The 26,867-nt window shown below is 38.7% G+C and overlaps 2 protein-coding genes across 2 annotated transcripts in view; one reads left to right on the forward strand and one right to left on the reverse strand.

Annotated features, from left to right (window-relative positions):
- The first annotated feature begins 959 nt into the window (after window positions 1–959).
- LOC114350085 (cyclin-dependent kinase inhibitor 1B) lies at window positions 960–3,275 on the forward strand. The gene is made up of 2 exons (XM_028300730.1): window positions 960–1,645; window positions 3,238–3,275. Exons 1-2 carry the CDS (start codon window positions 1,252–1,254, stop codon window positions 3,273–3,275), a joined length of 432 nt encoding a protein of 143 aa, XP_028156531.1. The 5' UTR covers window positions 960–1,251.
- A 7,195-nt stretch (window positions 3,276–10,470) lies between these two features.
- Window positions 10,471–26,867, reverse strand: part of osa (trithorax group protein osa) — a 49,356-nt gene continuing 32,959 nt past the window's right edge. Inside the window, exons 3-4 of the mRNA XM_028300690.1 lie at window positions 22,011–22,166; window positions 10,471–10,606 (exon numbers count right to left, since the gene is read on the reverse strand). Of these exons, the coding sequence (XP_028156491.1) occupies window positions 10,508–10,606; window positions 22,011–22,166 (255 nt within the window). The 3' untranslated portion in view covers window positions 10,471–10,507. The remainder of the gene's footprint in view (window positions 10,607–22,010; window positions 22,167–26,867) is intronic.

Genomic DNA, 26,867 nt, shown 5'->3' on the forward strand with positions numbered 1-26,867 from the left:
TTTTGAGACGACAATGACATAGAAGTCTTCTTCTTCTTTTGTCTCTTCAAGCCATGGATATAAGGCGGGTCGCNTATCGATATGCGGTAAACGCAGCGCTAAGCGAACAAACAGTATAACAGTATTTTGAACGGAGCGGCGTACAAAAAAGCATTACTGTTTAAGTAATTAAACTGTATAATTATGTCAACCGCAAGGCGTTTAGCGCTGTGTGTTACTGCACAACCGAACGCGCCGCCAATAATAATAAAGCCGGGCTTACACAGACGCATCCTGCGATAGCGGTATAATGGAAGTCGATCCGGGTGGATTTGCATAGGTTCGTAAATCCTAGACTACCATACTACAAAACAAGCCACTACCGCAAGCAGCGTCTGTGTGGACGGGCCTAAATAATAAAAAAATGAAAAACTTACCTTAGAGTAATCAATAACCTTTCTTCTGGACAAATTGATTTCCGCCAGTGAGTATCCTTCTTCTGTAAACTATGTTTTGTTTTTTCCAACAGCAAATTGAATGTTTCTGGTGACATTCCATAAAACTTTTTGAACCTGTCGGGATACCTCCTTAAGTCACGTGTAGCTCTGTATGAACCCCTTCTGTCACACTGTCTCAAATACGGGTGAACCCAAAATCGTCTTCTATTTAAATTAAGGACTTGTATGAGTGCGAGTACGTCTTCGTCTTCAGACGACGACATGGCGAATGAATTTTATTAAAATGTGAAGGAAGCATAGTCGCCTGCGCCTCGACTCTAGGCAGATACAATCCTCGACCGTGCCGCGACTCCGCGCCGCCACCGCCGCGACGCCGCCTCGACTTACCAGTGAGCGACCCGCCTAAATTGCAGCGGAGCGCGAACCCTACGGATAGCGCACGAAACTCGAGCGCAGGCAACCGTAGCGCCACGCCGCGGGGAGCAGAGGAAACTTCACTCCGTAGTTGCGCAACAGCCCCACGCGCATTCTCCGCGCAGCGCTTCAGTCGCCGATTAGAGCTCGCGTCAGTCGGACGCGTGACGTTTAATTTCGTCTCGCCGCGTCATTCGTCTTGTTTACGCTCACTAAACCAACAATATTTCGTATTCCTATTAGTGCGTGATGAACCAAACAGTTATCCATTCACTAAACTTAACGCGTTCTCTCACATAACTAAACTGAATTTTGACCTTGTTTGCTAGGTGAAGAGAGCGTCTCGGATGCTATCTGTGAAGTGCGTCGCTGTGTTTGCAAGTGGTATTGGACTTTGAAGATGTCGACGTTGAGTGTGAGAGCACCCCTGCAGACCACAACCTTGCTGGACACGAGGTCCATGCGCGTGCGAGGAGTAACCACCCTCGATGGAGTCAGGAGGAACCTCTTTGGTTGCACAGACAGGGAAGAGAACAGAAGGTTCGCCGAGCGAGAACTCGCAAGGCAATTGGAATTGGACAGTCAGAAATGGGGCTTCGACTTTGCTCAGGAAAAGCCATTGCCAGGAGACCAGCGGTTCGAGTGGAGTTTAGTGGCAGCGTCTGCCATCCCAGCAGCCCTGCGACGAGCTCCGATCACCATCACCAGCATCAGCACTCCCCAGCCGGCTGCGCCCAAGCAAGAAGTCAAAGTTTCAAGTCCAGAAAACAGCAAAACGCAAAAGAGAATCACAGGTAAGCGCGCTGTTTTTAACTTTTTTATCTCTGCACAGATAACAAACTGCATTAATTTGCACAGATTATGTAAACACTCGATTCTATGTGCATTCGTGTTTGTATCGATAAGCAATTCACCTTTCGTTTATCTCTGCTGTAATTATTCGTGACCAGACAGTTAATTGCAAAACAAACACGATATTATCGAATTGGCAAGTTGCAATTGCAGTAATTATTTTTACACAATTTTATACTAATAGCGGGGCAAGGTCACATTGCACACGAGTGTTTGACCTTTCTTTTATTAGAACTGCAAACGTAGAATAATAAAACACGTCATATTCAATCGTGTGCATTTCGTCTGACTGTGACATTGGTTTAACATAAAAGGTCGGACTGATTTTTCAATACCGGTTTGTTGCCATGTCAATAAGATTTAATAATTTTTACCTAATTAATTTAATTTACTTACTGATAAGATGTTTCTCTAATTCCATTGTTTACACTAACACTAGTGTTGCCAAGCGTTTGGTCAAAATTTTTTGGGACAACCTTAGATTAATTTTTATTAATCTAAGGGGACAACTTATTTTTAAAACATTAATTTGTCAGTAGTTAGAGAAAAAAAAATAAGCATTCGAACATTTATCAACTAAGTTAGCCTTTTACTAATGGCCTACTAACTACTACGTAGGTATGTCTGCCTTGTTTGTCTCTCAATTGCTGGCTGATAAATTTATGTCAGTAGGTGTCGAACGAGTTCACTCGACACTAATGTAGGTAACCAATGACGCGACTACCTGGGCGATATTATAGGGTAAGTGCGCTAGTTTTCGTCCAATTATCGGAGTTGCCAACTTTGTGATGCGAAATGAATATCTTAAAATACCCTTACTGATATGTATCATATGTCATTTTAGTCCTTATACAGTCTACTTTACGTTAGTATTATATGACAATAAGTAAATACCACGGGTTTTTTTATAAAAAATATTTTATGCAAAAGAGGCGATTTCACTAGTTTTCGTCCAAAAAAATCAGTTTNCCCGCCTAATGAAGCGCTGGTAAGGCAAAAAAAGAATGAGACATGTATAGGCTCCTTAAGAGCATTTGACAATTTGTAAGTACTAATTTAATTACATAGTCTATACAAATAAAGATAATTTTGATTTTGATATGAAGATACGGTTGAAAACTGGTGAAAATATTTTTTTCTTAGGCCTTAGTGGCAATCTTCCGGGGTTTGTTTAAGTTGGAGCAAGAATGCTGTCTTGCAAAAATCATAATAAAATTATGACTAGGTAACATTTCCAATGGAGAAGTTTCCTGATGTTGAAATTGAAAGCGTGGTAGTCGGTGACCTGCCGTCAGTTTCGAGCCTGTGGCAGGCCTTTTTGAAGTCAAATTCTATTGTATATCTTAGACGAACTGTCCACTCGCTAACAGCTATCCTATGTACAATTCTAAACTCTTGCTGGACGTCGATACCAATCAAATGACGATTTCATAGAGAGGTTAACGTGAAAAAACGGTCATCCCTCTGCGATGTGCACCGGCGCTGTTCAGAACTTGGTCTCGGGATAAAGCGTCTTAAAACTTTCGAAACCCAGGCTTATGTGGTGCTGACGTGCGACAGTCCGCTGGCTGAGCCCCTCTTGCAATAGTGCAACGATTTGTGCTGCTTCTGAAGGTGTAGAATCTCAGGTAAAGTGTCGAAAGAAGCGGAGATGTGTATGGATCAACGTGTGAAAGCAAAAATCCGAAAACACGTGCTTTTATAGGGGGTAAATAGGCCGCAACTCGCGACGTATCAAACAGTTGTTACATGTATTTTTCCTTACTTCTTCACATCAGCCGGGATATCTTTTTAAGTACTGGTGTGATTTGAATGAATTTGGTATCAATTTAAAGTTAAAAGTTTAATCTTTAAAATGGTGTCACTTTTTTTGTTACTAACAAATTCGTTAGTACACAAGATCGCGTGGAAGCAACTTCATGTAAGTGATTCCATACTTTTGCTCGCGAGTGTATTTCTCTGAATGGGATTAAAATATCTATAGACCAAAACTAAAAAGACGGTGAAGTTTTTTTTTTTGAAACCACCTATAAGTGGATGAGAAATTAATTATTTAAATTACCTACATTTATTTTCGCGTGGAACTCAAACATAGGGTGCCAAGACGTCACGCCACCCGTTTCAAAAGCAATGCTTACCATCCCTGACGCGTTGTCGAAAAAGAATGACACTATATTATGACTGTCATCTTCTTCTTCTTTTTGTATTATGGCGAGGTCTGGGATATTTTTAAAAAAAGTTACATCATTTTACTGAGAAAGAATCTTGAATGACCCTGGCTGAAATATTAAAAATAACTAGATTTAAAAAAAAACTGTCAACAGCACTTTACCAGGGGTGATTTATTTTTTGTACCTACTCCGAATGACTGCCGTGACTACAACGATCAAATGGCGCGGAATATTTGTTATACGCAACTTTAGAGCACTGTAACCTCTTTATTTGAAAGGATATTTTCATGATTCTTTCACAATTATTATTAGTTTTACTTATATTTTCATGTATTATTAAAAAAATTGGAAGCTTCCCAATTCAAATACAAATAATTTATTGAATTTAAAAAATACATTAACATTTACACTTGTATACCTTAACTAATACAGAAACAAAAAACAACCGGTGAACATTTTTGCTGACTACCGTCAACACAGACAATATCACTCGTACGTTCATTCAACGGAGCAGCGGTCGGGCGTCATAGAAAAACGAGCGTTAATAGTAGTGCAGAACGGGTCATAATGGCATGTGTCGGTGCCGACGGCCAGCATTGACCACTAAAACTAGGGACTTTTTTTTATAGGTGACATTAAGTGGTACACAATGTACTAGTACGTACCTAAACTAGGCCGAGCCTGTATTATAGGTACCAGTTCCTTCCCAATGTTTGTCCTTGTACTAATCTTTATGCATTATGCGAGAAGCGTACATAATATTTATCTATACCCGTTCCTACTATCCAAGCTATACAAGAATAATGTTATCAAGGAAAAAAAAGATAATCCGTTTACTTCGTGTGTGTGTGTGTGTGTGTGCGTGCGTGTGTGTGTGTGTGTGTGTGTGTGTTGTTTATTTTGTGGTGTAAAGTTAGCTCGCTCTAAGCTGTCAAATAACCATTTTCTCCATCGGTTATTAATTCTGTTATTAATAATATTAAATAAATTACACAATTTTTTATTATCATAATAACATACACCTTTTGCTTATCAGATTTCAGAACGAGACGTGGAGAGTCCAGACCTAGAATGATAGCTTCCCGTTACCATTCACTGTTGTAGCTACTGCTAATTATGTCGATTGAACGATTTTATTATAAAGAATATTAATGACAGCAATTACAAAATACATAGAAGAAAGTTTCCGAAACTGGGTTCTATATCATCTGGCATACATACGTGTTACAGGAAAACCGAAGTATGATTTTTTTAATGAACTGTTAGGTAGTGTACCTAGGTACTCCGTTTACATGATTTGCGTTGCGACTGAATGCTGCGCAGTAGTTTGACACACAACAGTTTGAATTGATGTTTATGTAATAAGGGCAAGCTGTGCGCGCGCACAAAAGAACTACTACTCTGTATAAATCAGCATGTTTTAAACGTATTTTAATCTCTTCTCTGACCGTTAGGTACTTATCTAATTCTAAACCGAATGTCAATTTCTGTAGAAACGATTAAAATATACTTAACCACCTATGTTTTTTTTTGCTATTGATGGCTAGCAGAATTGATTGGGCTAAACTTTTTTTATCCGCAAACATATAAAATTATTAATAAAAAAGTAAGTAGGTAGATCTGATTATAACATACTAAGGGCTGATTTTTGAATCCCAGGATTACCAAGATAACTTTTAAATGAACCTCGTTTTACGTGGACCTCGTTTTACGGCCGTTAGATATCATGTTGATAGATGGCGTTTCACGGCTTCCCCCGCCTTAGATTAATAAAACCTAGATAGATAGTCAGTGCACGAAAGGTGAGGCAGTTTTTAGGGAGCCGGCACGGCTCACCCGTAAACGTCACATGAACTGTCAAAGTGAAAAATTGGTAACACGTCGGACGAATTTTAATTAATTAAAACGGTTTGTGCTGTGAAAGGGTGTCTAAAATACATCCGAAAAACGAAAGAAAGTGACCAGTGTTACATTTCATAAGTAAGTACTACAATTCGACGCGTATTTTGCTTGAATTTGGCTTTCAAAAATTAAATACGGGAATGATACCAGTAACAAGAAAATTTATTTCCCAACTGTTTGCCGTACAAATACACTTCCTTTTAAGTCGATTTATCTTATTGTTATTAGGTAGGTACTTTGAATTCAATAAATAAGTAAGTACATAATGCGTTTTGTTTTTGTTAATTATAAAATAATTAAAAACGTATTAAAAATTTCCCTACTTTCGGGAAAATCGCCTTCACTGTCTACACTCCCCAACAAAATTGACACTAATGACATAAGATTTTTGCCTCACTCTTGACGAAGCGTTTGTATGAAAGAAGACTATCCATCTAGGCTTTATTAATCTAAGTCCCCCGCATAAACATTTACGAACGTCAAAAACAGTGATTTGTCCAGCGCTGTGGATTTTAAACAATGACGATAGATGGCGCTTTTTAGACACTTCTTATTTATTTATTGAAATGTATTAGTCACATATCGTCATAAATTATAGCCGATATGTTAATCTGGGTTATAAACAATAATACTGTAAAGTTTTAACAAAATCCGTTCAGTAGTTTTTGCGTGAAAGAGTAACAAACATCCAGATATCCAAACTTTCGGCCAATCAATCCAAATATTATTAGGATGCGAAAATTTGTATGGATGTCTGCATGTTTGTTACTCTTTCACGCAAAAAATACTGAACGCATTTTACACTGTTATTGATTAAAACCCAGATTACCCAGAATAACATAATAGGCTATAATTTTTGACGATATATGAAAAACTAAATTTCACAAAGGTGCAGCCGCGGGCAAAAGCTAGTCAATCATAAAGGATCAATTATTTTTCTATGCAAATACAACAAGTCCCCGTACTAATTGGCTGATTACTAAAAATTTGTACAAAAAGGTTTTTTAATATTAACTTCGTTCTCTTGGGAAAAGTTGCATTTGAGCCGTAGAATCAATCCTTTTTGTTTGATCCACACTTTCAGGGACAACCTGTTTGTACATTTTTAACTTTAATAATTTAGTTAGTTGTTATACTTTTAGATTTGTTTTAAAAAAAGTTAACACTACCGGAAACTTGTACCGGGGTTAAAATAAACGGCGCGAAATAAGTTTCTTAACCATGGCATTTATGGCAGCTGGCGCCGACTCCGAAAATAACTATCAATTATGTTATATTAATTACAAATGTAGTCCTAATAAATAAGTAGCAGCTTTTAGTGCACTTTCTTTTATCGGTTTTATATCAAAACAATGGAGATTGGAGAAGTTTCGTCCTTGAATTTTGTCAGTGAATAAGGAATATGTGTATAGTTTATACTTTAGTGATTGTTATGATATACTCATAGATAAACTATGTATCTTGTTTTTAATAAAAACGACAAAATAAGGTTTAGTGCCACTAAAAATCAAATAAGACTTCAACTGTCATCAGCAGCTTAACAAAACTACCCGTCAAACAGGGTTCGAAAGGATAATTATCAATGATAATAACAAAAAAAATACTATCGTGAAAATGAACTGTATTTGAAGTTTTCGAACGTGTATTTCCGCACTTGCGTCTGGGGGTGGGCATTAGTCATCATTACCATTAGTCATAATTGAAAGGGTGCTTATCGGTGACCTGCCGTCAGTTTCGAGCCTGTGGCAGGCCTTTTTGGAGTCAAATTCTATTGCTTATATCTTAGACGAACTGTCCNCCCGCCTAACGGTATCAATCAACATCAAACAACCCTGCTCGAACCGTACACGCACTAGGGTTGTAAATTTTGCAAGCGCAATGCTTTTTTGAAATGGGAAACTGGTCTCGTTCAACGTCCTCGAGATTTATTGTTTATTATCACATTGTAGTTTTCGATTCAGCTTTACCTGCATGGTTTTTTTATTGCCCTTCATCATAGAGTCGTAATTCTTATTACTTGAAAATAGATTAAGACGAACGAAACGATTTAATGCTGAACCGGAGAGCCACGCGAGGACCGGCAGCCTACCAAAAGAAAAGTTCAATTGTACGTATAAAGAAAAACAAGCATTGAAAACTGTCCATGAAACCACACCATGCCCTTGAGCTCGCTGTATGAACATGGCAACACCGAAGAAGCTGAATATCATCCTAATAAATTGATCGTAACATCAAACCAGTGTAAACGCACGATGTGCCTCAACCCTATCAGTTCTTAGGCTTTATAAGCCCGTCGCTAACAGTTTTCTATCGGCAGGATCGTATTTATTCGCGCTGGGGTGCGCCCACGGCTGGGTGTATCCAATCTACCCGTAACATTACGTACATTGCGCAAAGGTTGGTTTTATCGGAGCATTGAACAATCGTTCATAAAGCGTTTTGTCGTTCTCTGAATTGCAAATATCGTAAATAATGTCAATGGTCTTATAGATATTATTTTACAAACACTTTCGAATTCAATGAAAAACAGTAAAAAAATGAAATCGGTCATATCACTGTAAAAAGTAGAGCAAGTAAAATGTTGCGATATAAATAGGTAGATCCCGAGTTGTATTTGTATAAATATAGTTAAGTGTCCGAGTTAATATTAAAATAGTTGTAAAATGCTAAAACAGTCACATGAAAGGGGTCGCTCGGGTCGGTGTACTTTCCAGATTATCCTTTCAACAAATATTTAGTTCCTCACAGAGCACTTTGGTCTACTCTCAGCGATGTAGTCGAATTATAAATCAAAAGCAGCTCATCTAAACAAACCTTTATCGTTTCAAGATAAACTACGATAATTTTTACATGGAAATGTGAATGTAAATAAAATTGTGTTTATACTTTATCGTTTTTAATTAACGCTTTAATTCTGTTTGTCTAATATCTGTGTAGGTATTTCATAAAATGAAATAATGTTTGCAGAAAACAACACGCTATCTTAAACGACGCCACACAACACATCAGTCTTGCTCATTCAATAACTCGATAACCCGCGGGGGCGGGTCCAATAATTAACACGCAGATTTCGCGTCAAAATGTGATCCCATTAATCAGTTTGTACATCATTACGGGAAATAAAATTAGACACTCAGATACGAAAATAACGAGGTGTTATTCAGTCAGCGTGGCCAGAGTTATTATAAAATCGTTAGGTAAAACATCAAATCTCGGCTCAAACGTGCATAATAATACCATTAGGCACTGCATTAACGTTTTGGTGAGACTTCTTCTGCTATATATGGTTAATCTATATATAATCTATATATATAAAAGAAAGTCGTGTTAGTTACTTCGCTTATAACTCGAGAACGGCTGAACCGATTTAGCTGAAAATTGTCAGGGAGGTAGTGTAGAGCCAGGAGAAGGACATAGGATACTTTTTATCCCGTTCGAAACAAAAAAAAGTCTGCTTATTTATTGCCATTAAGGCGGAACAAAGTTCGCCGGGTCAGCTAGTTATTTATATTTATGTGCGCTTTACATAACATTTTACATTATGAATGTAAATCGTTAAGCAATGCGAACAACCCCCACATTTGCGCAATGTAGAGACGATAATTAGTTGCTGTATGGCTGGCGTTTCAATAGTCAGATAAAATTAATCGGACCAATTAAACGAGGATTAACTGTAGATTTCAAACAATGCAGGGGATGGATATATTTCGCAAAAGTAAAAAAAAGAAACACATACAAATGATAAAAAGCAAAGATCGTTTTAAAAAAAGGGAAACTACCTGCTACTGCCAATGAAATGTCATGAAGAAAATGTATTCAATTTGTGTTTTATCAATGCGTGCGGCCTATTTGAAAGTGGAAACCTGAAAAATTCCTTTAGGCATGGGTATAGTGACCCAAGATATTTAGTTTGTGCACCTGTTTAAAGTAAAATATCAGTAGGCTAGTCCCTTTCAAGCAATGTCACATTTCATATTTTAGCCGTACCCGAATATGCGCGAAAACGACCGCCATTATAAATCATCCCGCAGTCATACGCGACGTGACAAGATATAAACAGAAACTGCGCTCTCATTACAAACAGCGTTTTGTACTTTGCTGTTTACGTGACTGGCTGCCTACATTATTCAACCATTAGCGCACAGCGAGCCAGCGGGGCCGAGGCGCGCTAAGTCATTTTGCCATTGCTAGGCAAAAATAGATAAATCGATACACATTTTCCGATACTATAACCATTTCAGCATCGGCCTGTAAAGCACAATATGGCTCGGGGCTATTTGAAGACAAAAAGAAGACCATAATATTGTGTCATTCCATTTTTTGTACACCATTGTTCAGTCGTTCAGCTGTCTAATTTAGAGAATGCCGGAGTCTAAGTTTAACTAATGGCACGTAATCCTTCGTTTGTGTGAAGTTTGAGCTTGGATTATATCCCAGTTATTCTTGGAGCGATCATTATTATGAGGCTCACATTGGACAAAGGTACTAATGCTCGGTGCGCGTGTTTACCGACTGATAATAGAGTTTTAATGCGGCTCTGAGCTGAGTCACAGTCGATGTGGGCTCGCGGATTGATTTTAGTAGCATAATATTTTTATAAAAGTTTTCCCCGGCCTGATTCTACGATAATATAGGAACGAAATCTGACAGGTCAAAATTTCGAGATTCTACTCGAGTCAAATAAATAGCCAAGAGATAAATCCCAATAAATAGGTTTCGTACGAGATATTTTCAATTGATTCCATTATGATAAACACAGTCACTTACCGAGTCAGGATCATGAGCATTTGGTGTGGACGGTTGCGGTGGCCTTGGCGGCGGTGGATAACCCTAGAAACAATAAAATTATACTTCAGTTGAATAGCAAAACAACTCGATTTGTTTGCCTGGTAACCTACATTATGTGATTCGATTTAATAGTAGGTAACAGCGACAATAATGGATGGAAGAGTTCTATTGATTTTTTTGGAAGTCGTGAATTCAATAACATTGAACGTAATTTCAGTAAAGGCATAAAAAGTTTATCTAAAACTACACAATGATTTGGTTTTAACTTTCTTTTTTAAAAGATTTTTAATACGATAAATGATGTCAAAAGAGGCTGTTGATATGTCTAACAATCGCAACGAGTCGCAATCGTTTTTATACAAAAGTTGAAGAAGTTTATACTGAAGGAATGGGGTTAGACATTATTCAGATAGAATGTGATAAAAAAGGCAATAAGTTGGATCGTGACGTCGAATCAGATGATGAGCGCGCCAGCAACTCCGTCGACGCCGGCTAATTGAAAACGACGCCGGCCGCGGCAACTATTCCATACTGGCTCTACTAAAAAACATTCAGATCGTTCGGAGCGGGAGAAAATGTTTGTACAAGAGTACGATGTTCTTTTAATAAGCTTTTTTAGGAAAGTGTGTTGTAAAGTACTCCAGCGCTGGCGGCGGAATAAAACTGGGACGACATGATTGTACAACAGTTTTATGTAGGTTGAAGGGGGTTTTCTTTTTCTTTCTCGAAAACCTCACGTTTTATTAATGAACTAGTAAAGGATTTTTGTTTTTAATTTATAGCAGAAAGTAAAATACCTACTTGTTTATTTATTCCATCTAACATTTAGCAGTGTAAAAAATGATAAAGGATATTTATATTTTTTACCGTGTTGTTCCAGCTTTCTCCCTCAGAACTTGAGTAACAGAATAAAAAAAAGGCTTTTTTACTAATTTAGTTGGTTTAAAATGCATTCTCTACATGTCTGTACAGCATTAGCAACACTAAACCTAGTTACGGCTAAGTCAGAGTTGGAATTTCATTTCCTGAAAATGGCATAGTGTTCCCGGGCAGGCCGTATTTGCAAACGCCAGTTTTAATTTACTGGTGTCACGACTGGCGCTAACCTAACTTACCTCGGGACTCACGTAATCACGGACTGTATTTACTAAATATGCCGCACATATAGCCGCTGGGCGCTATCATTAGCCAAACATTAGTTTAAACAAAAAACTGAACGCGCTGGACACCGAAATTAAATTGCAATTTGGTGCAAGCGACAATGACAAAAAGTTCACGAGCTTAAGCCCAAAGTTAGTTTCATGCATCACAGTAAGCCGCTGGCCAGACTTTATAAACTTTGTCCACCCACTCAAAGTAATCCAAACAGTTAACCGGCACGGAGTAATAATTAAAAATGGGATTTGGGTTTATTAAATGCGACAAACGTTCTACTTGTTTACAAGTGCGACGATTGGTCTATTGGGGATAATTAGCACATTAATGTTTACAACAAAGCAAGTTGCATTTATTGTGCATTAATCTTTTAGCGTAATTGAAGACTTGACAACAATAACACGCTAATATCACTTAAAATTCAATAGGGAGGGACGTAAATTTGCCACTGTTTTCGTTATGAATGACAAGCAAAACGCCCTCAAAGAAATCTAGTCAGACTATCCGCAAACAACAACTCGCCCGCACTAAATCACGGCATCGCACCGGTAATGTTTTGACGTTTATTCCGAGTAGGGCTGCGCAAAGCTTTACGGTACACGCAATAGAGCAGAAATTATTTAATGAAGAGTAACAATACAACACAAAGGTTGTCATGCTCTCGACAATTCAATTGCATTATTTCGCTGAGATTGCAAAAGGGAACGAGCGGCATAATTTATCCAACTCCGCAATTCCCGACAGCCCTGCACCGTGACTTCGCCGCAGGAGAGAATGTACGCCTCACAGTCAGCGCTTTAGAGGTTTCCAGCCGAGAGCGGGCGCTACCACAGTAAAGTTCGGAGAATCCGGAGCATTTTGCAGTTTGTTATTATGAGAGCAAAGTGCTGCCAACGATAACTTGCTCTTTATGTGCAGCGAAAAACAAGGACCCGGCGCAAAGTAACTTCGGTGTGGAGCGGCGACATTTCCGAGAATGAGTTTACGCGAATGCGATGACAACGTTTAATTTAGACACGATTGGCCGAGGAGATAATTGAAAACAAAGTTTCAAACGGAACCGGTTGGGGAGACTGGTTATCAACTTACTAAGTGGGGAACTTGTATGACCCTCAGATTACGTATTCTAATATCATGAATGTCATGATTATACAGTAACCTAAAGATAGTGTTATTAATATCTCGCAACAAAATTAATCCAACAAAAATCTCGAAGTCCATTTCGGCAAAGTCAAGCGATTAATCGCAAAGCCTTTGACAAATATATTTCCCTGACAATAAAATATACGGGCTTTTTACTGGCGGAGCCGAACAGTGGGCTAGCGAACGGGTAGAGCTGTCGGGCGCAACCGGCGCGCCTACAGCGGGGGAATATTAAACGGAGCGTGCCCGCCAGCGCTACATTATATCTTGCCATTCTGCCTCAGAACGCAATACAAACGAACTATACGACATGTGATTGCTAGGCGAGTGACAGAGTAATATTCCAATAGCGAATGGCCATCAATAGCGCTCCGATTGAAACGTTATCTGATATTTCGCTGGAATAAATGAGAGACATTTATGGAAGAATATTGCAATAAAGCATTAACATCGCAGTGCGGTACAGTCCAGTAAAACATAATTAGTGATTCCTCATTACCGCTCGGCTGGCGTGGCCCCTCTGGACGTTCGTGCGTCTGCCGGCTTATGGTTATTAATAACGGCGGCCGCCCGCTCCGCCCCGCGGCCCCTGCGAGCCCCCACGCGAGCCCGCGCTGCCGCACGTCTGACATTTTAATTCCAAAGCCGCGGCTTCGACTCCACTGCATGCCTTTTCTTATCGACAACTTTTTATCGATATAGCGAACTTTCCTATGCACAGTGGAACAACATTCAATTTGACTGTATTTTGCTATACAATGTGTTTTGACATCGTACGTCATCTAAATATAGAATTGTTGCATCTCAATATCTATAAATATCAAAGCGTACCGGTGCATGAAATGTTTATCAAATTGAAATGGATTTAAAGTAGTACAACAAATCACGGCCACGTCCATATCGTGGCATGATGAACGAGCGCAATATCAATATCGAGAGAGAAGCGAGGACATCACTAGCTACGAATGCTACAATGGCGGTCGGGCGAGCGCAGGTCGAGCGCAACATGGCTGCCTAGTAGGCGGTTCGTGCGACAGGGACGAGGCAAGCATCGACTGTCTGCCTCTCTTTCGCACTCGGGCGCAATGCTCGCATCGATCTCCACTCGCTGAGCTCGCCCCCAGCACCAGAAAGGCGGAACTAACAAAATTACAAAGCGCTTTCGAGCCGCTAATCATAAAATAAGATACGACGTTTCATTTCGAGCGTACGACTCTCGAGCGATCACGATGCTGGAATGGTCCTTGTGACTCAAAATTCTCTACTGACATCATGGAGAATTAACCGCGCGTCGCGTACTCCGAGTATTGTAACTTCTGAACCGAGTTTAGATTTATGTCGAGACCGGTACGCTCCATCGATATGAGGATAATCTCCAACTTGTGCGGTTACTTCATTAGAGAAGTTGCGACAGTTTATACGGCTATTTTTAATAGGTTCCGAGTGCGTGTAGAGTAGTAAAGTAACTAGTTGTATGTCGATGATTTGAATCTAGTTTTACGCTTTAAACGTTTTCAATTCAATTAAAAGATAGATTTGAATTTTTAATTACGTTCTTCACTTTGATTGGAAACAAGAATTCCTTTTAGAGTGGCTCGGCGCTAGAGGTGGAATGAAGCTAAAGGAAGCTTTTACATCTAGGCGGACGGCGAAGCGGGTTTGCGTTAGCATAAATTGTAGCCGAGCAGAGCTTTGGCGTTCGTTCGAGAGCCCTGTAAAATCGACGGAAGACGCTCCCGGAGGGTTGAGGCGTTCTGCTCCGTCGGCTACGTGATAGCTGACTGACGTTTAATTTTTGCACCCCGCGCTCCTTAAGAAGAAAACGTGTTTCTGAGTATTGGAAGCCGTGAAACGCTATATTTATCACATATCAAGCTCGTTCCATTCAACGACTTGAATCGACATGGGACAAGCGGATGTTTATGTGCTGTCTGAATGGAAAACATTAATTATGAAAGAAAGCAAATTGATGCAAGAATGAGAAATACCTGATAGGGCTCAATTTGAATTTATAGGCAATGAATTAAAATTACTGATATTCAGATAATATTATTTGAACGGCTCAGATTGGGTGCTATTTCATTGCACCAAAATAAAATTGGGGACCGTTATATTAAAATAATACAAAGTTTACAAAGCAAACAACATGTAGGGCGCAAGTTGTTTGTAAGAGGCGCGGCGGCATGCAAATGTTATGGCAACATGTGCTACATCTCCATTATATCGCAGATCAGCCGCTAGGCCGGCCACGTGCGAGCCATACAACTAGAGAGCCGGGATATAGAAATATGCAAATGGCGCGAGAAGCCGGCCGGAGCCAAAACGCCGCTCACGCTCCGCGATGAATTCCGACGGTGCACTATGACGAACCGATCATCCACGACATTGCTTAGCGAGTCACGCACACCACGCGGGGAATTGCTACATAACACAATCATATTCTCATTTTATGCTTCACATACACATATTTGCATTTTTATTCGTCACTAGCCTTTGCCCCGACGCCGCCCGCTTAGATTTCGAATAAAATTATCATAGAAAGACTCACATCATGCCTCGCTAGGCATTCATATTTCTGAGAAAATGTATGCACAACATGCAACATGCGTGATTGGATACTTCCATAGTAATTTATCTATTGGAACTGAAACCACTGAAACATACATCATTCAATTATTAATCAAAAGTAAAAGAACAAAAAATATAATAAAGCTTGAGCAAGCTCTACATTTTCAGGATGACCAAACCAGGAATGAATGAAACTCAATATAAGTCAGGCCCATATTCATTCAGACGATGATTATAATAAAGCGTAAGAGGAAAGGAGGAAAAATACTGAAACAGGAAAACAGACATAACGAAAGCAAAAGCTGGCCATTAGGGCGGGTATGACCATAGACGGTTTATTGAAATAGTTACGGTTGGCGAAGGTAATTTTTAAAAATTGCTAACAAAGAGGGTTTCGTACATTCAGCAGCAGTTTAATGTGGACTATAACAGTAAAGTTCATAGCCAAAGTTCCATCCGACGAGTTCCGTGAATTACTATACTTTCCATATAGAGTGCCTTCAATTTCGTTAAAGCTCCTGATTTCTATCTGTGCTTAACACTGATTATATCCAGAACTACTGTTTGTTTGTGGAACACTTAATAAGAACGGTAAACAACTTTTCAGCACATGCATTTTTTGCATAAAGTGTGTTAAAATGTTAATTAGTTTCGTTTTCGAAACTACATACTTAAAACCAGTTTAATCTATTTTAATCGCTAGAAATCGCTTACTAATTCTAACTTGCCCACGACTGCAAGTCATCCATTTGTCTAACAGTTAGATAAATATATTCAGACAGCCAAATCTTAGAACCCATTCATTTACGGTACAACTAGGAATTAATGAAAAGTCGTCATTTAAATCTTATCAAGTCTATGAAATTGTAAATTACCATTCAAGCAAGCATGAAATGAGTATCTATATTAGTCGGCGATTGTTGATAATACAGTCCAGTTCATTGGAGGCGGTAGCCGGGCCGTGCGTTTATCGAGGCTTCCGTCAACTGGGACCGCAATTAACTAGGACCGCGGTCCCAGTCGCCGGATCCATAAAAAAATAATAATTTTCTTCCGGCGACTGGGACCACTCATAGATAACTTAAAAGAAAATATTATTCAATCCAAAATTGGTACAGTACTAAAATCCATGAGTGGTCCCAGTCGCCGGAAGAAAATTATTTAATTTTTAGGCATCCGGCGACTGGGACCACTCATAGATAACTTAAAAGAAAATATTATTCAATCCAAAATTGGTACAGTACTAAAATCCATGAGTGGTCCCAGTCGCCGGAAGAAAATTATTTAATTTTTAGGCATCCGGCGACTGGGACCGCGGTCCCAGTTAATTGCGGTCCCAGTTGACGGAATCCTCGTTTATCGAGGCTTCCGTCAACTGGGACCGCAATTAACTAGGACCGCGGTCCCAGTCGCCGGATCCATAAAAAAATAATAATTTTCTTCCGGCGACTGGGACCACTCATAGATAACTTAAAAGAAAATATTATTCAATCCAAAATTGGTACAGTACTAAAATCCATGAGTGGTCCCAGTCGCCGGAAGAAAATTATTTAATTTTTAGGCATCCGGCGACTGGGACCNAATTTTCGGTAGGTGATCTTTCAAGTCTTTGATGTTATTTTATGAAGTTATTCACCGCTTTCAATACGAAAATAGTATGTAAATTAATACTCACATAACTAGGAATATACTAGGGGTATTTTTAAATAATTTTTATTTTGAAAATATAAAAAAAAAAGTTTAATCATTGAATGAAGTAACCAACCAGTTGGTAACTAACATTGTTATTAGTTACTAACCTGCTAATGACGTTTTAATGAAAATAATAGAAATCAATACTGATTAAATAAACAACTTAAAAAATCGAACTGCCTAATAGGCCAAAATCGGAAATAATTCCTACAAAAGATTTTATTGTTTTAATGGCTTCATTTGTTACACATTAAAACTATCCTAAGTTTTCGACTTCAACGGAGTTGTGCAGTGGTGCGGGCCCCCGAAAGGGTCGTTTTTTTGGTTTTACGGTTATATCGCGGTAAGGACTTACCCTATCGAAAACTGGTCTTCATGACAGTTGAAGGGCATTTAATCCTGCATTGAATGAGACCAAATTCATATGTTTTGGACAAACCGTTCTCGTGCTTATCTTCGAAAAAGTACAAAATGTACGTATATACAGGGTGTTAGGTAAATGGGTATATGAGCCGACACTAGCCCATGTTAATACATGCATATAAATGATATGGTGAATTCAGAAAATTGATATCATCATTTTAATTATTTTAATTTTCATACAAATCTGATTTTATAAATTTCATTTTGTATGAACATTTAAAAAATTAAAATAATGATATCAAAAGACAATGCCGGAAATTGGCGTCTTTTTTTTTTCGCGCGGCCATCGACCAAACCTTGTTTTTTGATTACAAAATAGTGTAATAAACCAAACTTACTATGACATGTATACCTCTAAACTCAATCTGAACTGAGTTACGAGCATTAGAAGTTTGACGATTTCACACACTAGATTTGCTTTTTGCGCGCAAGGTTTGTAAGAAATTACAAAAAATAGTGACATTGTATGTGTAAACAAACACAATACCATCCATTAAAGGCTCCAGACATCAGTATGGAGCAGAATCAGTGCAATAAAAAAATAGCGCAATATTTTGTTGCAATTTTTAACAAAACTTGCGCGCAAAAAGCAAATCTAGTATGAAAATCATCAAACTTCTAATACTCGTAACTCAGTTCAGACTGAGTTTAGAGGTACACATGCCATAGTAAGTTTGGTTTATTACACTATTTTGTAAATAAAAAACAAAGTTTGGTCGATGGCCGCGCGAAAAAAAAAAGACGCCACCTTCCATACAAAATCTGGCATTGCCATTTCTGACTTCACCATACCATTTATATGACCACTAGCTTTCCGCCCGCGGCTTCGCCCGCGTGGAATTTTGTCTGTCACAGAAAAACTTTATCGCGCGCGTCCCTGTTTCAAAAACCGGGATAAAAACTATCCTATGTTCTTTCCCGGAACTCAAACTATCTCTATGCCAAATTTCATCAAAATCGGTTGCGAGGTTTAAGCGGGAAAGCGTAACAGACAGACAGACAGACAGACAGACAGACAGAGTTACTTTCGCATTTATAATATTAGTTGGGATGTTAACATGGGCTGGTGTCGGCTCATATACCCATTTACCTAACACCCTGTATAATTAATGACCCTCTCTACGTCCAATGGCTCGTCACTCGCAGGCTCTCCGACTCAACTAGTTTAACCCTGTCAAGGCTTAAGAGCTGGATGCACCTATCCTTGTTCGTCCCAGCCGTTCCTTAACTGCGGTTACTGCACCTCTTCCTTGCACTCTCCTGAATGACTCTGTGTTACCAGGCATCGATTAGGCAACGTATCTAATGGCTGAGACGAACAAGGATAGGCGCATCCAGCTCGTAAGCCTTGACAAGGTTACACTGGTTGAGGCGGTTCTTTTCAAAACTTGGAATCCTGCGGTTATTGAGCCATTGGACGTGGAGAGGATCATAAATATACGTATATTTTGTACTTTGTCGAAGATAAGCACGAGAACGGTTTGTCCAAAACATATGAATTTGGTCTTATTCAATGCAAGATTAAATGCCCTTCAACCGTCATGCAGACCAGTTTTCGATAGGGTAAGTCCTTTACGCGATATAACCGTAAAACCGAAAAATGCCTCTTTCGGGGGCCCCCACCACTTAAGCACAACTCCGTCGAAGTCGAAAACTTAGGATAGTCTTAATGTGTAACAAATGAAGCCATTAAAACAATAAAATCTTTTGTAGGAATTATTTCCGATTTTTTCGATTTTTTAAGTTGTTTATTTAATCAGTATTGATTTCTATTATTTTCATTAAAACGTCATTAGCAGGTTAGTAACTAATAACAATGTCAGTTACCAACTGGTTGGTTACTTCATTCAATGATTAAACTTTTATTTTTTTGTATATTTTCAAAATAAAAATTATTTAAAAATACCCCTAGTATATTCCTAGTTATGTGAGTATTAATTTACATACTATTCTCGTATTGAAAGCGGTGAATAACTTCATAAAATAACATCAAAGGCTTGAAAGATCACCTACCGAAAATTCAAAATCTCCAAAGCTTGCTACATGCAAAGCGGCAACCAACGGCACAAGAATTGTGTGTCATCTTGATCGCCGTGTATGGTGCAATAGCTCATGTGAGTACCAGCCCTTCAGTTCTATTCAGTTTAAAAAAAATCCACTTTAAGTGTTTTTTTCCATACAAAAAAAACTGCTCGGCCGGCCGACTCGAAACAGCCTCTCGGCATAGTATCAAATGTATTTGGTCGCCGTACAAATCACCGCTTCACGACACGAACGCACGTAAACGTCACGGCGGGAAAAATGACACAGGTCCTGCCTTGACGGGCGCTCGCGCCATACTAATCGATGTCGGCTTGCGCATTGTAATTTATACTGATATTCACATCAATATTTTGACAAAGTGGTTACTAATATTTAAACAATAACTGTAGAAATCAATTCTACAATGAATATTCTTTATTTTGGGATACTTTTATTGCAGTTATTGCTGTGTTTTTAAACCAAAAACCACGATCAAAATGTGACGTTAATCTTCAAATTTGCCAAATTATTTTTAGATTTTACTCAATAATGGTAATGAAATTCAAGAATCTATTTCATTAATGAACTACAAGAATATATGTCCGATGATTCCTTTATATTTTTAAGCTTATTATATGAGCATAAATAATAGATACAGGACTTTGAAAATGAGTCTGCGGCAATTTTTTCGTAAAATGGTTGTGGGAGATGGGGCACTGTGAATTAAGCAAAAGAGTTTTAGTAAATCCGTTTCATTAATGGTCAACAACAAGGATCGACCTATCTTTCGCAGTTATTAAATAATCTCTGGGTGTTGCATAAGATAGTAATTCATGCTTCCAAAATCTTAGAAATTCGCACAAAAATGTAAAATGGCTCTTAAGTCCGCCTTATGTACACCGTTCTATGTGCATATAAGTTTTAAATAAATAAATAAATAATGCACGTTGAGAAAATACTTGAGTGTTAACTCACAATACAAATGAAATCATTCTTAATTCATTTCAGTATCTTTTATTTACAATATAATATCTTTTAATATTTTAAGGTTTTTTAGTAAGTCCAACAAAAACGAAAAAAGAAATTCTCCAAACAAAACACAGCTAAAAGTTGTTATTTTTAACTTCAATAACTTTCCGTGTTTACAACGAAACGTCGGTAGAGTTTCAAAGGTACCACTATTTTCATTGGATATTTGTCTCGAGAGTATCGAAGGTTCTTGAAATAACATTATTTTCCGGAGCCTAGGTATTGGGAGTAATAAACATCAATTGTGTTTTTTTCTTTCGAGCTGAAGCGAAAGAGAATAGGGTGGTAGATTTAACTTAACGCTTATCGAATAAGCGTGGAAGAACGATACTGACTTTTTTCACTTTCTTTCTTTCTTTCGTCACTTTTTTCCGAGTGGCTTGGCCTTTGTCTACCCCCAGGTTTAGATGTCCAATAAGAGTTGCGTAGAGAGAAACCAATAAAATTATGTGGCGTTCTGTATCTTCGGTCTAACACATTTCTGGCGTTCAGTCCAGCAGCGCTATTCCGAAACGCGGTTTACGTGGTTTCTGATCTATCTGCCACCGACCCTCGTGCTGGCTTCTCCGTTTGCGAAACTTCGGATACTTTCAAGAACTAAAATTTTCATAGATTTTTTGACGGACTCGATATCGAATACACGGTAATACTATCTATACAGTATTCCAACTCGGCCATATTTTTGAAATAAATGTCAACAGCCCCGCGGTACGTCACGGTATGACAACATGCGATAGGGCTGCTCACCTACAGTACACATCTGATTACTTAGAATTTCTGTCTAGTTTTGTGATTTTTTTTTTTTTATTTAGACAAACAAAATACTTTGTGAATGGAATAGGATAAAAATGCGTGTTGTTTTGTGATTAGTAGATTTAATTTAAAAAAATATACTAAAATAATGTTGAATCTACTAATCATAATGAGTACTTAATGACCTGTTACTTTAATTTCAGGCGGGCAAAATCGTTGGCAAAAGCTGGTTTTATACAATATAGAATTTTCATTTTAAATCAAACTGACTGAAAATGACCATTTCTGACAGTTAATGACTAGTTTTTGACAAATTTGACCGTAAATGACGGTCAGTAAAATTCAATCACCTTAGTCAATTTCAACACTAGGCCATCGACGTCCGTTCGGCACATTCGCGACACCCCTAATTTTTTCATCTCGCCCACGTCCCGAAATTTGAAATTCGAAGGAAAGCTCGTGTTTCATCGGTTTATATGAAGTTACAATACTGTATGATATTATTACCGTGTCGAATACGTTTGATGTTAATTCATACTAAGCCCCCTAGTTTAGGGCTATTCCGAAACGCGGTTTACGTAGTTTCGGATCTATCTATCTCTCATGCTGGCTTCTCGCTTTCGGATAACGTTTTTCGGAACCCCGCTGGTTCGTAACTTACCTGATGCTGCGGTGGAGGCTGCGCCCCATGGGGTGGCAAGTGCGGCGCGTGCTGAGCGTCCTGCGTGGGGGACATTGGGGCGTTCTGCCCCGGCCCGGGGCTCGGGGCGCCCGGCGGCTGCGCGGGAGGCTGTGGTGATCCGCCCCTCTCATAGCCCTGGAAAATGTTACAGTAAGTATCGTGTACGTTTTGAACATCAATTTTCAACATAAAGTTGTCGTATGTTATTGAACGGAACTAATCCGAACTCTCATTTTAACCATCATAGCAACTCTTGTATGTATCGTTCGTTCGTTCGTTTCAGCCGAATGACGTCTACGGCTGGATAAATCTTGTATGTATAGTCAGGATCTACAGCTACAGCTATATCATGATGACTTCGCAGAAATTGATTTACAAGTGAAGAGTTATGACTGATAGTTTTACTGATTTTAGCATGGGTTTTGTAATATTTACAAAATTGATGCAGTTTTAGTTTACACCAAAATTGGTTCAAAATCTTCTTCCAACATCTCTCGCCATTTCTTGTAGTTCTTACAAATACAAAATATTTATTAAACACGTGTTACATTGTCATTACAAATTAGCCTTATCCATTTAAAATTTATAAAGGACTAGCTGACCCNCACTCATAGATAACTTAAAAGAAAATATTATTCAATCCAAAATTGGTACAGTACTAAAATCCATGAGTGGTCCCAGTCGCCGGATCCATAAAAAAATAATAATTTTCTTCCGGCGACTGGGACCACTCATAGATAACTTAAAAGAAAATATTATTCAATCCAAAATTGGTACAGTACTAAAATCCATGAGTGGTCCCAGTCGCCGGAAGAAAATTATTTAATTTTTAGGCATCCGGCGACTGGGACCGCGGTCCCAGTTAATTGCGGTCCCAGTTGACGGAATCCTCCGTTTATCGCGCTAGCTCGCTATCTCGCGACGACGTAACCTGCGGGCTGGAGGTGTTAGACTCGACACCGAGTCGCCTGAAATTATCGAAAATTTCCGCTGCCGACGCGCTCCTCGACCAAAGTGATAAACGCAGAGCAAATATTACGACGTATCTAACCCGAGTTCGATAACGTAACGTGATTCCTGGCAATATAACTCAAGAAATGGAAACGACAAATGTAATGTCACAAACATTAAGAGCNCCAGCACAACTTGCCTCAACACCCAGTTTCGGCTTGACGTTACATTACGGGACATCCTGTATATACTAGGGCACTATTTAAGTTGTGAGCCTTGACATCATAACGTGTTGTTAGACGACATCTGATATTTTTAATGAAAAGTTTGACATTTTTGACTACAACCTTATTCAAAACTTTTTATCATTTGAGCACGTTTTGTATTATTAACATTTAATTGAAATTTATCTTGACTACAAAAACATGGAATTGACTTGCGGAAATTTTCGCGCGAAGATTTATTATGACTTTCGACGTGGTTAATCAATACAAAACTGAACCGGTCAGCTAAATTTCACTTTTGGTGATAAAGATCTGTTCTTTACCATTGTTAAACGCTAGTTTAAGAAGTATAATATTGTATGTCATTGGCTCACCAGTGAACTTTGCGAAAGTCGTTCAAAATGACTAATAGTGGCGGAAAACATTGATGTTGTCAGAAAAATGGAAGAGAAACCTCGTCATGTGATATATCGTAGGATTGAGATAATCCTAGGCATCAATTCCACTAGCAGTAATAAAATATTGTATGACCATATTATGGTTAATACGTTTTTTTCTCGCTGGATGTCACAAAATTTTTCAAACGCTCAATAGGACGCTTGTGTCGTTTAGTCCTTGGAAATGTTTGATAAATACGTTTAAAAAGCTTTAAAAGCCGTTTTTAAAATTGTGGCAGTTGACGAATTAAGGATCTATGCATAATGATCCTGAAAATAAACAGCTATCGACTATGGAGGTGTTTTAAGATGAACCAATTCCAACTAAAGTCCCATGCGCTCGGAACACTTTGAAACTGACGGTCGCCTATTTTTCCAAAATATCCGATTATATGACAGAAACGTCAATAGAAAAATTTTGAATGGTTAATTCTTAATAGTAAACAACCACTTTTTTTCCAAAAGTCTTCATTTTAATAAGGGAAACTGACCAGCATAGTCGAATCGCCATTCGTGACGAAAATGTGAGATTTTACACGTCTCGTCAAACAACTGACTATTTGAACACTCAAAATATGAAATAAACAGGTCCAACGCTACATAATTCTTGCTTGGAATCTAGACACTTCTTTTGGTACCCATATATTAAAATTTAATGCGTGAACAGCGATTTATGTAGCCAGAAGCAACTGTCGATGCGGTCAAAAACCATGCTTTGGAGGTGCCTCAAGCAGAGTGGAAAAAATGCTATGAAAAGTGTTTCGGACACATTAAAAAGTACATAAATCATGAAATACAATACCAATAAATGCAATCAATACCATTTTAATAATAAACTACTTTGTTTTCATAGTTAGGCTCACAACTTAAATAGTGTCCCACGTATAGATAAGGCTGCTCTTCAAAAAGTTTAATATTTCTAACATGAGTAGTTTCTTATTACAGCATAGGTCCGTGTTCAGTGGCTATATTGCCTATATTATTAAGTGTACCCAGCAACAAAGTAGACGCTAGCCGAGCGTCACAACGTACTATCTTGTTGGAATATAAAACCACAACAGGTGAAGTTGATGAATATTAAAAACCCGCGGAAAAGGTCGAAGCGGAATTATTCGCTCCGTCCCCATTTCAGCTATCAAAAAGTTTTATTTTGCTCTAAAGAAATTCCGTCAGCAGACATAGCCTGAATGGCTTCAGAATAAGCGCCGCATGCCGATTAGGTTGGGTCTATTAATCAAACACAAAGGGCAGCTGGGGTCTTTGCACACTTGACCGTGACCCTGAATTGCTGATTCACCGCCTTTATTTGATATATTTTTTAACGTCTGAGCTAAAATTAAATCTTTAATAGGCTTATTCGACCATGATAAGATTATTTTCCGTACAAACAAAGTAGTTATGTAGATGTAATATGATTTCAACAGAAACAACATTTCAGAACAATGTATGTAAGATACGTTTCTAGATACTAAAATATTTTTATGACACACCTAAATCAACGCAGTACCCAAGTTAACAATATAATTTATAGGGGTTATGATTTACTAGCAATTCAAACACATACATAGAGGGACGTAACGAACAAAATTAAAATGTGTTTTCATAATTCCTAGTATTTTGTTTATAAAATAAAAATAAACACGAATGATAACTATTTAATATAGGTTCAACGTATCAATAGTGATTGACACACGCTACAATTACCTGTTCACGTCCGCACACAACAACTTGGTTACGATGATTAACATAATCGTTTTTTGTAGCATTCCTATCACACAATTGAGGCAACATAATAGCATTAATTTAACCGTTACCGAAGCCCACGCACACATGCAAATAAAAAACAATCGGGCTCGTGCAAGAGGTCGGCGGCCACACGCGGCCTTGACCGTGCATCCATTATGCACACCCGTTTACTTGCAAACGAGTGCAACGGAACGCATCTATGCCTAACGGTCCCTGCACCAGTACGCCTAGGCTAGGCTCTAAAACACAAAAGAGCTATGACGCAACGGATTCGTCAGCACAACACTAGTTGCTGCGAGAAGTTGGGTTTTGTGTATTATCTCGACACTGTGGAGGTTACGCTTGTTTGATACGCTCGAGTGCCCTAAATCTATGTGAAAATAGAGAGCTCAATTTTGTGCTTAAATAATGTGGTGAAAGTTGGTCAAGCCCTGTTGATTTGTGACGGCGAAAATTGGTAGAAAATAAAGACCGGAGTTAGCAACTAGTATCGGTGGGACGTCCACCCACAAGGTGGACCGACGACCTGATAAAGGTAGCGGGAAGGCGCTGGATGCAGGCCGCTACCAACCGTGCGATGTGGAAGTCATTGGGGGAGGCCTATGTTCAGCAGTGGACGTCCTGTGGCTGAAATGATGATGATGATGATGATCGGTGTTGCAAGTTCAGTGTCGTTGCTGCATACAACGTAATGTGTTTTGGAGGAAATACGCCAGTACGAAGTGGGAGTAGATTTTCATCAGACAATGCAACAGTGCGCCGGCGAGTCCACAACATCAATCCCATCGCACAACGCTTTCACTGAGCGGCAAGTTTCCGCGTCACGTTCCAAGGCTGCAGATAAGCTTGACCCGATATTTACTAATCCAGGTCAAGAGAAGTCATTCACTTTTTGTTTCCTCTTGCAGAGAGACGATAATTGAACGAAGAAAACGTCAATTGTTCGCGAGCTCATAATTACGTAACACTTGATAATGAAGCGTGGCCGGCAATGGTGATATTAAAAGTTATTTGATAACAACTGCGTGGGTTCGTGGTCTGTTTATAATTGTTGCAAAGAAACAAGTTACAAGGTTAATTGTGTTTATTAGTTCGCTTTGATAAGCAGCCGAGTATAGACGTCGTTCCAGTTGATTAAACTAATTTATAACTTATTTGTGCTTTATTTATAAGGTTTAATTAACGCATTTAATTTAACAAAACTGGCGTAATCCTATAAATATTGTTTTACTAACATCTCTATTTGTATTTTTAGCGCAATTTAATATTTTTAAAGCTCAGATTTCAGTTTGAATGAAAAGCGATGGGAATCGATGTCGAGATTTACAAAACGTTAGTATCGAGATTCGATTAACAAGAACGATACTTTAATCGGATTAACAGCGTGTTCCGAATGGATGACGTCCGAAAAGGTAGACATTTCGGCCTACAGCCATTTCGTAATTCAATATGCAGCGGCTGGCTGCCGACAAAGCCGA

This window comes from Ostrinia furnacalis, unplaced genomic scaffold, assembly GCF_004193835.3.
Source record: "Ostrinia furnacalis isolate ACB-3 unplaced genomic scaffold, ASM419383v2 OfSCF0780, whole genome shotgun sequence".
Classification (NCBI taxonomy): Eukaryota; Metazoa; Arthropoda; class Insecta; order Lepidoptera; family Crambidae; genus Ostrinia; species Ostrinia furnacalis.

What these genes read in the sequence shown, in the direction of transcription:
- LOC114350085 (XM_028300730.1), top strand. Translation starts at nt 1,252, where the DNA reads ATGTCGACGTTGAGTGTGAGAGCACCCCTGCAGACCACAACCTTGCTG. An exon ending in AACGCAAAAGAGAATCACAG is followed by an intron (nt 1,646 to 3,237) that starts GTAAGCGCGCTG and finishes TTCGAAACCCAG; the next exon opens with GCTTATGTGGTGCTGACGTG.